At 29.6% G+C, this 15101-nt stretch overlaps 1 protein-coding gene across 1 annotated transcript; it reads left to right on the forward strand.

The window, feature by feature from the left end:
• Positions 1-2021: 2021 nt before the first annotated feature.
• Positions 2022-4480, forward strand: LOC100250567 (flavonoid 3',5'-methyltransferase-like). The gene is made up of 5 exons (XM_010657515.3): positions 2022-2210; positions 2366-2451; positions 3509-3653; positions 3828-3959; positions 4043-4480. The coding sequence occupies exons 1-5, from the start codon at positions 2160-2162 to the stop codon at positions 4334-4336; spliced, it is 708 nt and encodes a 235-aa protein (XP_010655817.1). The 5' UTR covers positions 2022-2159; the 3' UTR covers positions 4337-4480.
• Positions 4481-15101: the final 10621 nt, after the last annotated feature.

The raw sequence follows: 15101 nt of genomic DNA on the forward strand, positions 1-15101 counted from the left end.
GAAACCTCAGTTAACAATTGATGCTTCATTTTTTAACTAAAGTCACAATTGCTGCCAATTGAGACTTCAGTTATTTTTTTTAAAAAATTTAAAATTTAATTAAAAATTATTAAATTATAATTTATTATTGAAATTAAAAAAAATACACTTAAATAATAAATTATTTATATTTAAACTTAAGAATCTAGTATTACTTCAACAAACATAAATTGATAAATAGAAGATATTATAAATAAATATTTTATTTATTAATAAATTAATAATCTTAAAATAATAAATTTATATAACATATAAATAAGATATAAAATTGTATAATTTATTAATTTAAGATATTTAATTTGTTGTTTTTTAAGATATTAATTTATTTGTATTATGATAAATTTATTTTTATTGAAATAACAATATACTTTTAAGTCGCAGTTGCCAACTGAGATTTTAATTTTTTTTTTAATTTCAAATTTAATTAAAAACTATTAAATTACAATTTATTATTGAAATTAAAAATATATACTTTAATAATAATTTTTTTATGTTTAAACTTAAGAATATAGTTTTACTTCAACAAACATAAATTAATAAATAGAAAATATTATAAATAAATATTTTATTTATTAATAAATTAATAATCTTAAAATAATAAATTTATATAACATATAAGTATAATTTATTAATTTAAGATATTTAATTTTTTTTAAGATATTAATTTATTTGTATTATGACAAATTTATCTTTATCAAAATAATAGTATACTTTTAAACCGCAGTTGACATATATAGAATTTTTGACAAAATTAGTTAATGAGATCCATTAGAAAAAGTTTACTACAAAATGTAATTTTTAGTAGTTTAATCAAAGTCACAACAAATACCCATTAAACATTATATAGTAGAAAAAAAAACATATATAATTTCACATGCCTCCACAATGAGAGAACCTATGTGTAACTGGTACTCTCTTCATTTTTGGTCGTTTTTCTCTAAATATAGCATGTACTGCATGTGACACATGAAGAACATCTGTCTGTGATGGAATTGGAGCTGGAAATAGAGGTGGTGGTGGAGGTAGCAATCTAAGTCAACGTGGGCCCCGCCTACCTCTTGGAATGGCTGGCGGCAAATCTAGTTGAGTAGATGTGTCAATCTGCATAGGCATAGAGACAAATATAGATGTCTTTGGTGATGGTAGAACTGATGTCCTAAACTTAGGTCCTAATGGAGTAGCTAAGGAAGCATTTATGTGCAATGAAAAATGATCGACATATGGGGTAAAAGGCACTGAAAGTGGATCTGAAGAGGTAAGTGGTGGTAGGTCTGAAGAGATAGGAGGCTGCACTGATGATAGGTCTGAAGAGATGGGTGATTGTACTAATAGTAAGGATAAAAAGTGGGCCTTGAAATTAACCCCAATTTGAGAAACTTATCTTAAATTCTCCACCAGAAGGCTTCACCCTCAATCAATTTCCAAACCTCATTATCTTGAGAGGGACACGTGGACGAACCCTCACATGTGTGGTATACAACCCCCATTAAAAGTTATATATATGCCTACCCCATTCAAAGTTTCAACTTCCAGTGGGTGGAATAATGAAGTTATATATGTACCTACTCCTATTAAAAGTTATATATATACCTACCTCCATTCAAAGTTTCAACTTCACACTTTTTTTTTTTTAATAGGAAGGAAATGACTCACCTTTCTCAAACTCCGTAAATTTTTTTTTTTTTTTAAATCACCTTAATATTTGAAGGATAATTTTTAATAAATTTAAATATCCATAAAAATATATAAATATTTAAAATTTAACCTTCATATAATCAAGTCGTAATTCAAACAGAAAACGGTATTATATTTTGATAATATTTTAAATAATATATTGTATAATAAAAAATAATTTTTATACAAACTTATATTTAAATTACGACACTGCCCTTAATTTGTATTTATTTATTCATTTTTATACATAGGATAATGCCCATCGACTCTATGATAGAAGAAACGGTCCTGAAGTCTCCTACTCCACCCTTCTTTTGGGCCGACAGAAAAGAGAACACTCCTACTTAAACTTCAGATTCCCTCACTTCTCTCTCTTATACTCACATCGTAGAAATAAACCAAGCTCCTCATTTTCTTGTACGGCAGGCTTAATTCAGTCTTCAGCCATGTCCAGCTCAAGTCACAAGGGGATTCTCAAAACTGAAGCCCTCACAAAGGTAGGTTTCTTTATGAGAGTATATCTTATATTTCTATACCGAAGATATGTCTACAAGGTCTTGAATTGAAATGAAAAATATGGAGTCCTGATGATTAAAAGGTGGATCTTGAAGTAATCTACATGCTGAAGTTTTTTTCCTTTGTTGTGTGACAGTATATATTGGAAACAAGTGCATACCCAAGAGAGCATGAGCAGCTGAAAGGCCTCAGGGAGGCCACGGTAGAAAAGCATAAGTATTGGTAATATTCATATTAATAATCTGAGTTTATATTTGGAAGATCCAAATTGAGGTATAGAGAAGGGATGTTATTTAAAATTAATCAGCTTGAATCCTCAAAATTATTATTATTATTTTAATTATTTTTAGTCCTTTTCTCAAACCTAGTTTTTTCCCCCTTCAATTTGAATTATCGAAAGTGCAAGAAAAAGAGAAAAAAAAAATTTATTTAATGAGTATTCAAGAAAAATGTTTCTACTAAAAATATTTCAAATAGAAACATTATCAAAGTGTGTTTGATAGTAATTTTAATTTTTTTAATATTTAAAAAATAAAAATTTTCAAATATTAAAAAGTTTAGAAACACTTCTTAGAATTATTAAACGCATTCTATTGTTTTCAATTTTTCTAATACTTGAAAAATAAAATTTTTTTAATGTTATAAATATTAAAAACATTTTTTAAAATCATTATCAAACGCACTCTAAGTATTTTTTATCATTTATTAATTAATACAAATTTTTAAGTGTTAAAAAAGTTTGGAAACCCTTTCTTAAATCACTGCAAAATGGACGCAATCTCCAAATATCACATTTTTCTTCAAACAATTTTCTCCTTTTTGTTTTTTTTTTTTTTTCTCTCCCAATAAGTTGTTTTCTTCTCTATTTTTCAATTTCTCTGACTTATTTTATAGTTTGGACTGAACCTCAGCCATTGGATTGGCCTCAAAATAAGCCCAGCCCAGCCAAACCGAGTCCACTAAAATCTCTGGCAATAGGCAGGCATAAAGGTGATAGGCATATATTAAGGGAAACTGTGATATTTATTTTTATTTTTATTAATTTTTTAATAAAAATGAGAGTAAGAATTAAAAATTCGCTATCATATAAATCAAAATTCATTTTTTCATCATTTTATTTCCATTCCACAATAAATAAGAATGGAAACAAAAATATTCATTCTCATTCCCAATTTCTGAGTGCCAAACAACCCCTTAATTCACTCTCATTCTCATTCTCATTCTCATTCCTATCCTAATCTACAGTGCATTAATAATTTAATTCCTATGTGGCATGCAGGAGCCTGATGAATGTCCCTGTCGATGAGGGACAGTTCATTTCAATGCTTCTAAAGATCATGAATGCCAAGAAGACAATCGAGCTCGGAGTGTTCACCGGTTATTCTCTCTTGGCAACAGCTCTTGCCCTGCCTCAAGATGGCAAGGCAAAGCTCTCTAGAAAAGAAAATAGTTTTCAAATTTAGAAAACATCCTTGAATTTCAGACATAAAATAGTTTTTAAAGAATATATTCAACTGTTCTTCGTATTTAAGTTTTCAAATAGGATTTTGTTCTCGAAAACAAGTGAGAATTGTTTTCAGGAAGTGTTTTTTGTGCAGATAATAGCGGTTGATCCAGATAAAGAAGCGTACCAAACTGGAGTGCCATTTATCAAGAAGGCAGGTGTGGAGCATAAGATCAACTTCATTCAATCAGATGCAATGACAGTTCTAAATGATCTCATTGCCGATGTAAGTGTCTTCTCCGTAGCTCGGGCCACCGCTGCCTTCAACCAAACACCTCTCTAAATGAATGAATGAATGAATGTGTGCAGGGGAACGAAGAAGGGACATTGGATTTTGCGTTTGTGGATGCTGATAAGGAGAACTACCTCAACTACCATGAGCTGCTGCTGAAGTTGGTTAGAGTTGGAGGCATAATCGCTTACGATAACACTCTATGGTTTGGTTCAGTAGCGCGATCTGAAGAAGAAGAAATGATGGATTTTGAGAGAGCAGGCAGAGTCCATCTCATGAAGTTGAACAAATTCTTGGCATCAGATCCCAGGGTTGAACTCTCTCACCTTTCCATTGGAGATGGCGTCGCGCTCTGCAGGCGCCTCTATTAGCCTAAATCCATTCTCATGAGGTTTAGGGTTTGCTTATGGTGTTGATTTTTCAAGGAAGTCTTTTGACGGATTTCCATTTGTATTTGAACTCATGTCCAGACTCTGTTTTGGGAATGAATTTCTGCTTCAAGTTTAAATTGAAAATTTTGGACACTGCCACTGATGTATCTATTAGGAATACATCTCCTTCCTGGCTTTACAGAGAGAGCGGAGAGGTTGTATCAAAAGAGTGCCTTGATTTGTTCCATTGAGTCCTAGAACAAGGTTTCATTCATTCTCCCTTGGACGACCTCTCAATTTGGTTCTTCAAGCCATGTCGAAGAGTGGCCTAGATGTGGGCTTAAAAAAGACTTTTTATGGTCGGAACTTATATGGGCCTAGCACAACACTGTCGACTTATGATATGAAGGACTTGTTTGGAAACATTTTAAAACAATTTTTTAGAATAATTTTAGAAAACAGTTTTTTTTTTTATTTTATGTTTTCTATAATAAAAAATTGTTTAGAAACTTAAAATATTTTTAACCTATTCTTATATTTTTAAATAAATCTTAAAATTAATTTTTAGATGTAACATTTTATTTTTTAATTATTTTCTATATTTATATCATTATATTTCAAAATAACCCTAAAAAATAAGTGAACAAATTAAATATAATTAGAAAATACTCTATTTTTAAAATACATGGAATTTTTCATAAGTGGGATAATTATTATCTAAAATGACTTTTTTATTTGTCAGGTTGATAACACCAATTGACAATTTAAAATATATATATATATATAAAATACAATTAAAACTTAAAAAAAAACTTTAAAATAAAAAATTGACTTTTACTTTGTTAAAATACACTAGTAGAAAATATAGATATCAAGAAAGAGTTGAAAATATAATAGGAGTCAATATTTTATTTTATTTTTAAAGTTTTTTGGTTTTAATTGTATTTAATTTTTAAGTATTTTAGTTTTAATTGCATTTTAATTTAAAAAAAATTATTTTATTATTGATGTCAATTAAAAAAAATTATTCAATTTTGATTAAAAAAAAAATTAAAAGATGAGTGAATTTATATAACACAGGATTTAAAATCATTATTAATTAGGGAAGTGTAAATATTTTATTTATGATTTGAGGATCCAGAGAATTTTTACACAATGATTTGCATCTCATATTATATAATAAAAAATTATAATATATTTGTTTATAAGATACTTTATCAAATTAAAATGATAAATTTATTTAATATTATCAAGTAAAAAGGTATTTCAGGAAATAATTATTTGATTTATGAAAAAATGAGTGAATTTAAAAAAATTTTAAATTGATGAAGATAAAATTGATTTATAAAAGTTGGAGTTCTTTTTTTTATATATTTTTTAAATTAATGAGTCAAAACCCATTTTTTTCAATTATTATTATTGTTATTATTATTATTTTAAAGTATTTTCCTAAAGTCATTCCAAAAGTAGTTGGCATGTTATTTTGAGTTTTGGGGTAAAATAGTCATTTTATAAAAAAAAATAAAAAAAAAAATATAAGGTTAACCACTTTGCAAAATTTTTGTTCAAATTAATCCTTTTATTGTCATGCAGAGTCCAATGAAAAAAAAAAAAAAAAAATTTTCAAAATTTAACTTGAAGTCTTATATGCCAAGTAAGGCTTCATTTTTTAGCTGAAAATGAAAACAAGATGGAGAGAATGGGAAAGGTGGGGGAAAATAAAGTAAATTAAAATAATTAAAAATAAAAATTCTGATTGACGTGATCCAAATGGGCTAGTTTATAAGTTTCAACAGCAGTCCGATATGCATGCAAGGAATGATAGTTGGTAGATATTTTGAATGTAAAAGAGGAAGAAAAAGACTATATATATTATATTAGGGTGGTTTCTGGCAATTCTAACTCCCACAAATTGCTCCTCCGATCTCTTATTTTGGTTGGATCAAGTTGATTCAACTTGACTTAGACACCCACCCAACTCTAGCAATTATAAAGATTAAAAAAATTATAATGAAAATGTTAAATGAAATTATAAACAAGTGTAAAACTAAATTTTAATTTATTTTTTATATTATAGACATATTATAATTAAAATTCAATTAATTAAGATTTTAAAATTTAAAAGTTAAAAATTAAAGCAATTAAAAGTACTATATTTATAAATTTAAAATTTTAAATAGGTTAAATGAGTTAGAATCATATTAATAAGTTAATCAAGTTAGAATCTTTTGTTGAATTCAATAGATTATAATTGTATTAAGAGACTTGATATGCCCTAATTGTAGCAACCTGTTTTAGTTTGGTTATTTGCCCAATATGACTATCATAAGTACTAAGGTTGAACTTAGAAACCACATCTATAGAAAAATGTTGCCAATGGATCTCCTTATTACCAACCTCGTACCCTTGAAACCATTCTAAGGCTCTTCCTTCTAAATGTAAGGAAGTCAATCCTACCTTCTCATGATCTCCAATTCCATTAAATTTTAAAAAATCTATCACATTTCTAAATCCACCTACTTGGATTCTCACCTTCAAAAGTTGGGAAATTGAGTTTGGAAAACTTAGTTTGAAGAAAGTTTGTGCCTTGTGAGTGATAGTCTGTCTCGTTTATGTTGATTGAAGCACTATCCCCATTCCTAGACTCCTCCTTTCTAGAAGTAACTTATTTGAGTTTCAGGTTTATTGTTGCAACCATTCTCGATAGTTTCTTAATTTTAGCAACTTTTCTTCTTCAAGAAGTTTTACCAACAACAACAACAACATAATAATAATAATAATAATAATATAAAGATTAATTTCTTTTTTTAGGAAACTTATCCCTAAGAGAATATCTACATATATATATTTTTTATTCTTTTCTGACTTAGAGACTTAATTTCATAATCTTTCAAATTTGTGCAACATGTCTAATAGGCCCAAATTTTATTGGACCATAAAATTACCTCTCTTTTTTTAAGATTAAATTTAATGACAATTTAATTCACTCAATTTTTTATGTCTACAAATACGTGTCAATTACATGAATTGACATGTGCATGGGGTGGGCCTTGAAATTAACCTCAATTTGAGAAACCTCTCTTAAATTCTCCACCAGAAGGCTTCACCCTCAATCAATTTCCAAACCTCTGTATCTTGAGAGGGACACGTGGAGGAACCCCCACATGTATGGGTTGTATACAACCCCCATTCAAAGTTATATATATGCCTACCCCCATTCAAAGTTTCAACTTCCAGTGGGTGGAATAATGAAGTTATATATGTACCTACTCCTATTCAAAGTTATATATATATCCCCCCCATTCAAAGTTTCAACTTCACACCCTTTTTTCTTCTTTTTTTTTTCTTTTAATAAAAGGAAATGACTCACCTTTCTCAAACTCCGTAATTTAATTTTTTTTAAATCACCTTAATATTTGAGGGATAATTTTTAATAAATTTAAATATCCATAAAAATATATAGATATTTAAAATTTGACCTTCATATAATCAAGTCGTAATTTGATAGAAAGCAGTATTATATTTTCGATATTTATGTGCTAAAATCTTCACCCAATCTTCACTCATATAAATTGGTTTGACTTGAATGTATAATGGTGTTCAAGTTTTAATATTTAATTAAAATCAAAATAATATTTGACATTTATACAAACAAATTATGACCTTAATGCTATGTTATACTTTTAGGCTTAAGTGTTAAGGTTTTTATTCATGCGAATTGACCTAACTTAAATGCATACTAATGTTAGACTATAAATACTTTTTTTTCATTTCTCACCCACCCCTGAAATAAAGAGCTAGGCAATTGCCCCGTTGAGCCTTTTTGACTGTTTAAAAAAATAATTAGGCAAATAGGAAATATGATAAAAATAAAAAAAGTACATATAAAAAATTATTTTTAAAAACATAAAAAACAGGTTAACCAAATGAAAATTGATCCACCAATTTTAAAACAATAGAAACAAGTTAAAAAAATTATTCAACAAAATATTGATTTTTGGAGGACTAGAAGCCTACTTAATTTTGAAAAAAAAAAAAATTGATTCACAAAAAATTAAACATTCAACAAAATTTTAAATTATATTTAAATTTTTAAATAATCTCTTTAATTGATTTGTTTGGATTAGATCTATAAGTATTTCAAAAATCACGTTTTAATTGTCAAAAAATTCTTTTAAAATATACTTTTTGCACTTCTTTTTAACCAACATATAACAACAATAATAATGTTTACAAAAATATAGGTCTTATTTTGGTAACTATTTTTCCAAAATAGTTTTTTAAAAATAATTTTTGAAAATCATTCTTTAATATTTTATAAAAAAACAAGTAAACCTAAGATGTTGTTAACCCATTTTTAATGTTTTTAAAAATAATTTTTATATTCAATATTTTGTTTTTAATCATTCTAATCGCTTTTATAATTATTTTTAAAATAGTTTTTAAAAAATAAATAAAAAATATTATCTGAAAACATCTTTCACAATAGTCGTCAAATGTATTTTCTATTTTTTTATTCTCAAAAACAAAAGACTATTTAAAAAAAAATTATAAAACAGGCCCATAATACCCTCAAAGACTTTTCATAATAATTTTAAAACTTTTCTAAAAAAATGGAAATATTAAAACATTTTCATCATATCAAATTAAAATAAAAGCAAAAAATTATACTCAAATCAAAACAGTGTTTTATATGAAAATATTATAAATTAAAGAGAAAATTGTGTTTCGGGAGGCCCATTTCAAGGTAATATTGTTTTCGAAACCCAAGTTTGCATAACCCAAGATATGTCCACTATTTGAAGAAAATTTTTCCTTTTCATGCACTCTGGTCTTAGGTGTTATTTCATACCCAAAATTGGTCTTACCCTTAGGCCAGCTCAGCGTCTATATCAGGAACCTAAAAAGCCCAAAATCCATGTCAGCCAAGACATAATTTAGTAAAGATTCATATGTGAATTGGAAAAAAAATGAAAGCTGAAAGACGATCACAAAAAAGACCCGAACCCGGCTGAGCTTTCATTGATTTTCAAGGGCATGAGGTATGTGGGTCATCGTGAATCATGTTTTTCTTCAGTGGGTATGGATTATTTTCGAAGTGTTTTATGATCTTCTTGCTCTTATCATGGGTTTCTTTGGAAACTTGAATGATAATGGTGTTGGTTTACAATATATCCGAAATTGTCGAATGATAGTTTGATTGCATTCTTGTGGGGTTTTTCTATTTGTTTATTTTTTTTCTTTTATTAATTGTGTTGCAATTTGTGGTTTCGATGCTGCCAATTTTTTCTTCTTGTGGTAGGATCCCAATTCGAAGCATTTACGAACCACGATTTGGGATGCATCAATGGTATTTTGTGAAATTTCTGGTAATGTCTATTATTCATTTGAGAATTTTAGCATTATTTTCATCCATGGGTTACGAATTCAAAATTGTTGATCTGTTGAGTTGTGTTCAATTTCTATGCAATCTGGGTCTTGAGGGCAAGGGCAGGGTTTCCACCTCTTGGTTTTGTAGGGGGCTCAACCTTTGAAGTCCTGTTTTAAGTGCCTTTAAGCCATTAATCAGGATTTAGTTGCTTATTCCCAGTGAGGGGAAGAACTAGAGTCTTAAGAGAAAGTTGCTAAAATCAACTGTTATATTTCCTGAGAGAAAGAGTTGCTTAAAGTGGTTTTCTCAAGTTGAGAGTTGCCCAAAGTAGTGCCCTTCCTCTCCTGTGCATGAGAGTATCATAGCGATAAGAGAAATTCCTGGTGTTCTTGCTGATTTGCTTATCATAATAGTAGTTTTTGGATGCAATCCCCTTTCTTTTGATCTCTTTTTTCTGATTTTATCTTAGTTTTAGATCTCAGTTTGAGTGTTAGCAAGGAGTCGTACCCTACAGCTCCCAATTCTTAGTAATTGGGATAAGGCCTTGTTAAGGTGTATTCTATAATAGAACATTGCAATAATGAAATTGCATAGATGGATTCAGGCCTCATTTTGCACAATTTGTATTCTTTTTTGCATCAAAGCACTTTAAACCAGAAGAAATTTGGGACTATACCTTAGGTACTACCTTAGTGGCCTTTAGGTACTACCTTAAGAGCCCCTAGGTACTATCTTAAGGGCCCCTAGGTACTACCTTAGCTAAACCTCAACTCAACCTCTCCCAAGCCTCAGACCTTCCTCTCTTACCCTTACACCATCCCATTATGTGCTTCTCTTGAGTGCTCAAGTGGTCCACGAGTGCTTTTTAGGGACTGTACTTTAGGTACTATCTTAGTGGCCTTCAGGTACTACCTTAGTGGCCTTCAAGTACTACCTTAGCTAAAGTTATAATATATTATTAATTAAGGAAGTATAAATATTTTATTTATGATTTGAGAATCCAGAGAATTTTTACACAATGATTTGTATTTCATATTATATAATAAAAAATTATAATATATTTATTTATAAGATACTTTATCAAATTAAAATGATGAATTTTTTTGATAAATTTATTTAATATTATCAAGTAAAAAGGTATTTCAGGAAATAATTATTTGATTTATAAAAAAATGAGTGAATTTTAAAACATTTTAAAATTGATGAAGATAAAATTGATTTATAAAGTTGGAGTTCTTTTTTTTTATATATTTTTTAAAATTAATGAGTCAAAACCCACTTTTTTTCAATTATTATTATTATTATTATTATTATTATTATTATTATTATTATTATTATTATTATTATTTTAAAGTATTTTCCCAAAGTCATTCCAACTAAGTAGTAGGCATGTTATTTTGAGTTTTGGGGTAAAATAGTCATTTTATAAAAAAATAAAAAAATAAAATATAAGGTTAACCACTTTGCAAAATTTTTGTTCAAATTAACCCTTTTATTGTCATGCAGAGTCCAGTCACAAAAAAATTTTTATTTTTCAAAATCTAACTTGAAGTCTTATATGCCAACTAAGGTTTCATTTTTTAGCTGAAAATGAAAACAAGTTGGAGAGAATGGGAAAGGTGGGGGAAAATAAAGTAAATTAAAATAATTAAAAATAAAAATTCTGATTGACGTGATCCAAATGGGCTAGTTTATATATAAGTTTCAAAAGCAGTCCAATATGCATGCAAGGAATGATAGTTTGGTAGATATTTTGAATGTAAAAGAGGAAGAAAAAGACTATATATATTATATTAGACACCCACCCAACTCTAACAATTATAAAGATTAAAAAAATTATAATGAAAATGCTAAATGAAATTATAAACAAGTGTAAAACTAAATTTTAATTTACTTTTTATATTATAGACATACTATAATTAAAATTAAATTAATTAAGATTTTAAAATTTAAAAGTTAAAAATTAAAGCAATTAAAAGTACTATATTTATAAATTTAAAGTTTTAAATAAGTTAAATGAGTTAGAATCATATTAATAAGTCAATCAAGTTAGAATCTTTTGTTGAATTCAATAGATTATAATTGTATTAAGAGACTTAATACGTTAAAATTTTGTTCACGGGTTTTTGGGTTAATTCATACTTAGTTCAACTTAATCTCATCAATTAACGGATTAAATGAAAAAATTGTATTTATGTCAAGTTATTCTAACATGATTATGAAACAGACCCTATTCGAGTGTAATAAATTTTCATTATTTTGTAATTATCAGAACAAGGGATGAGAATTGTTACCCGTAATCCTCGTGCATACCAAGTACCAACAACCTTCCTCATTGCAGTCCATTTCCAATGGGAGAAGCATCCCACCGGACGCCTTTCACTGGCTTTGTTTTGCTCATTGCACTCATATTAATAAATCGAATGGATGAGGTCAATATTGAAGTTGAGACATGAAACTTACTTGCAGAGTAGCTGTCACATTGTAGTATTGTACTTGGCTAGCTTCCTGCAATTTACAGCAATTCACATGGAGCCATGAATTCCTCATCTTTACCAACAAGCTTCCTCAAAGCTAAATCAAAATTTGTATCACATTCTAATATATACTTGATATCTTCCACTTGAGAGTTCCATGGGATTTTCCACTAGACCTATAGAAACAAGTTTAAAATTCATTTAAAACTTATTAGATGTTGTTGTACAAAGAACTTATGTTATGTTTGCTTCTCATAAAATTTGAAAAAAAATTATTAGAAATATTTATATGACATGAAGATAACCTTCTTAACACTATACATGAAGGGCTTTTCAGCCAGGAAGGAAGCTCAGATATGAGTATGACTATCCCCAACAGTGAAGCTCTTCAAAAGGTTGATTTCTTTTGTTGCACTACTCTTACAATGTAGTAACTTAGAATGGAAAATGTCCTCTCCTTTTTTCTTTATAAAATCAAGAATGTTTATTGAAATTTGTAGAAGGGAAAATGTCATTATTTTTTCTGATAAAAAAAAAAAATTGAGGAGAGATTCCTCTCCTTTAATAACACTGCACAATCAACTCCATTTATGGCTTCCATTAAAGTTTTTAATATTTTTAGATATTGAATCCATCGGTTGATGATATGAAAGCCATCTCAGATGGAGAAATTATTTGGAGTTAGTTTTGGTTTACAAGTCACTTGAGGTCGATTATTGTAACTTCATATATCTATGCTACGTATAATTTTACAAGTGGGCCTATATTTTTTTTCTTTTCAAAATGCCCACTGGATATCAATCTATTCCCTTTCTAATCTATTTCTCTTATATGTGAAGGGAATTAAGACGAATTCCCAACTTGTGAGAAATAAAAAAAAAAATAGAGAAAACACACACCAAAGAAAAATAATCACACGCACAAGACGGTATTTACGTGGTTCGGCAATTTGTCTACGTCCACGGAGTTGCAGGGATATCACTATTATCAAGGAAGAATACAGAATACTTCTATCGGCTACAATACTTTCTCTCTTTATATAACACAGCAACCACACCACATTGAAAAACCCTAATTACAAAAGACGGTTCCACAATGGGCTAAACGGGCCTATCGGCCCAAGCCTTCACTCCATGGACTAAGCCTCAGTAAATCTCCCATTAAAAACCACGCAATATTATTCAGGTCGGGTTGCCAAACCAGATCAAACAAAACTAGGCTCCACAAAGCCCAATAAATATCCCACTTGGAGACTAGTTCAATCACCAACATCAAACCGCTATCTTCCAAGAAACAATCCCTTATCCCTATAACTCATTCTCCTGTCCTCAAGCTAGAAGACCAATTGAAGCTGCGCACAGCTTCAACTTCTCAATAGTGACACCCTTAGTCAACATGTCTACCGGGTTCTTAGATCCACAAATCTTCTCAAGTATTACCAGTTTATCTTCAACAAGGTAACGGATAAAGTGGTATTTTGTTTGTATATGCTTCGACTTTGAATGAAAAGCTGAACTTTTGGCAAGAAAAATTGCACTCTAACTGTCACTGTGTAGAATGCCCATCTCTTGTTTCTTACCCAATTCATCTAAGAAACCATATAGTCAAATCATCTCATTTTCAGCTTCAGTTGTTGCAACATACTCAGCTTCTGTAGTAGACAAAGCAACAATCTTTTGTAGATTTGAAGCCCATGATATAGATGTACCACCTAGAGTAAAAACAAACCTAATAGTACTCTTTCTATTATCAATATCACCAACAAAATCAGCTTCTACATAACCTTGCAGTTTCAAACTTGCACTTATGAAGCAAAGACATGTATCTAATGAACCCTTCAGATATCTTAGAATCCACTTGACTGCCTCCCAATGCTGCTTTCCAGGCCTACTCATGAATTTGCTCACAACTCTCACTGCATGTGCAATGTCTGGCCTTGTACACACCATAACATACATCAAGCTGCCAATAGCTGAGGCATAGGGCACCTTGCTCATATGGTACCTTTCTTCTTCTGTCTTCGGTGACTGTTCTTTGCTTAGTTTGAAATGACTACCCAATGGTGTGCTCATTGGTTTAGCTTCATTCATGTTGAACCTGCTGAGAACTTTTTTCACATACTCTGATTGTGAAAGGTTCAATGTACCATTAGCCTTGTCTCTAATGATTCTCATACCAAGGATTTGATTTACAGCTCCCAAATCCTTCATTGCAAACTGTTTGGACAATTGCTTCTTCACATTATTAATCTTCTCAATGTCAGACCCTACAATAAGCATATCATCCACATACAACAGTAATATGATGTAAGAATTGTCAAAAGACTTAACGTAGCAACAGTGATCAGGTTCACATCTCTTGAACTCAATTCTATGTATAAAACTGTCAAACTTCTTGTACCACTGTTTAGGAGCTTGTTTAAGGCCATACAAGCTATTTCTCAATTTGCAGACTAGATTCTCTTGTCCCTGAACAATGAACCCTTTTAGCTGAATCATGTCAAGGTCGTCCTCCAAGTCACCATGAAAGAATGTTGTTTTCACATCTAACTGCTCAAGATGTAAGTTTTTTGTAGCCACCATTCCCAGTACAAGTTTGATTGTTGACATCTTCACAACTGGAGAAAATATCTCTGTGTTGTCAATGTCCTCCTTCTGCTGAAACCCTTTAACAACTAATCTGGCCTTATAACGTTTTCTACCATCATGCTCATTCTTTATTCTGTATACCCACTTGTTGTGCAACAATTCAGTCAGTTCCCATGTCTGATTCCCTAACAAGGAATCCATCTCATCCTTAATGGTTAACTCCCACTTGCTTGAATTCTCATCTTGCAAGGTTTCATCATAACACTCTGGCTCACCACCATCAGTCAACAGGAGATAATTTAAAACAGGTGAATAACGTTGTGGAGGTC

This window comes from Vitis vinifera, chromosome 1 (assembly GCF_030704535.1).
Source record: "Vitis vinifera cultivar Pinot Noir 40024 chromosome 1, ASM3070453v1".
Lineage (NCBI taxonomy): Eukaryota > Viridiplantae > Streptophyta > Magnoliopsida > Vitales > Vitaceae > Vitis > Vitis vinifera.

Bases quoted from the DNA above. Each gene is read 5' to 3' on its own strand.
- LOC100250567 (XM_010657515.3), top strand. From the start codon at position 2,160: ATGTCCAGCTCAAGTCACAAGGGGATTCTCAAAACTGAAGCCCTCACA. The intron at 2,452-3,508 runs GTAATATTCATA...TGTGGCATGCAG, and splicing joins GTAGAAAAGCATAAGTATTG to GAGCCTGATGAATGTCCCTG. The intron at 3,654-3,827 runs GCAAAGCTCTCT...TTTTTTGTGCAG, and splicing joins CCCTGCCTCAAGATGGCAAG to ATAATAGCGGTTGATCCAGA.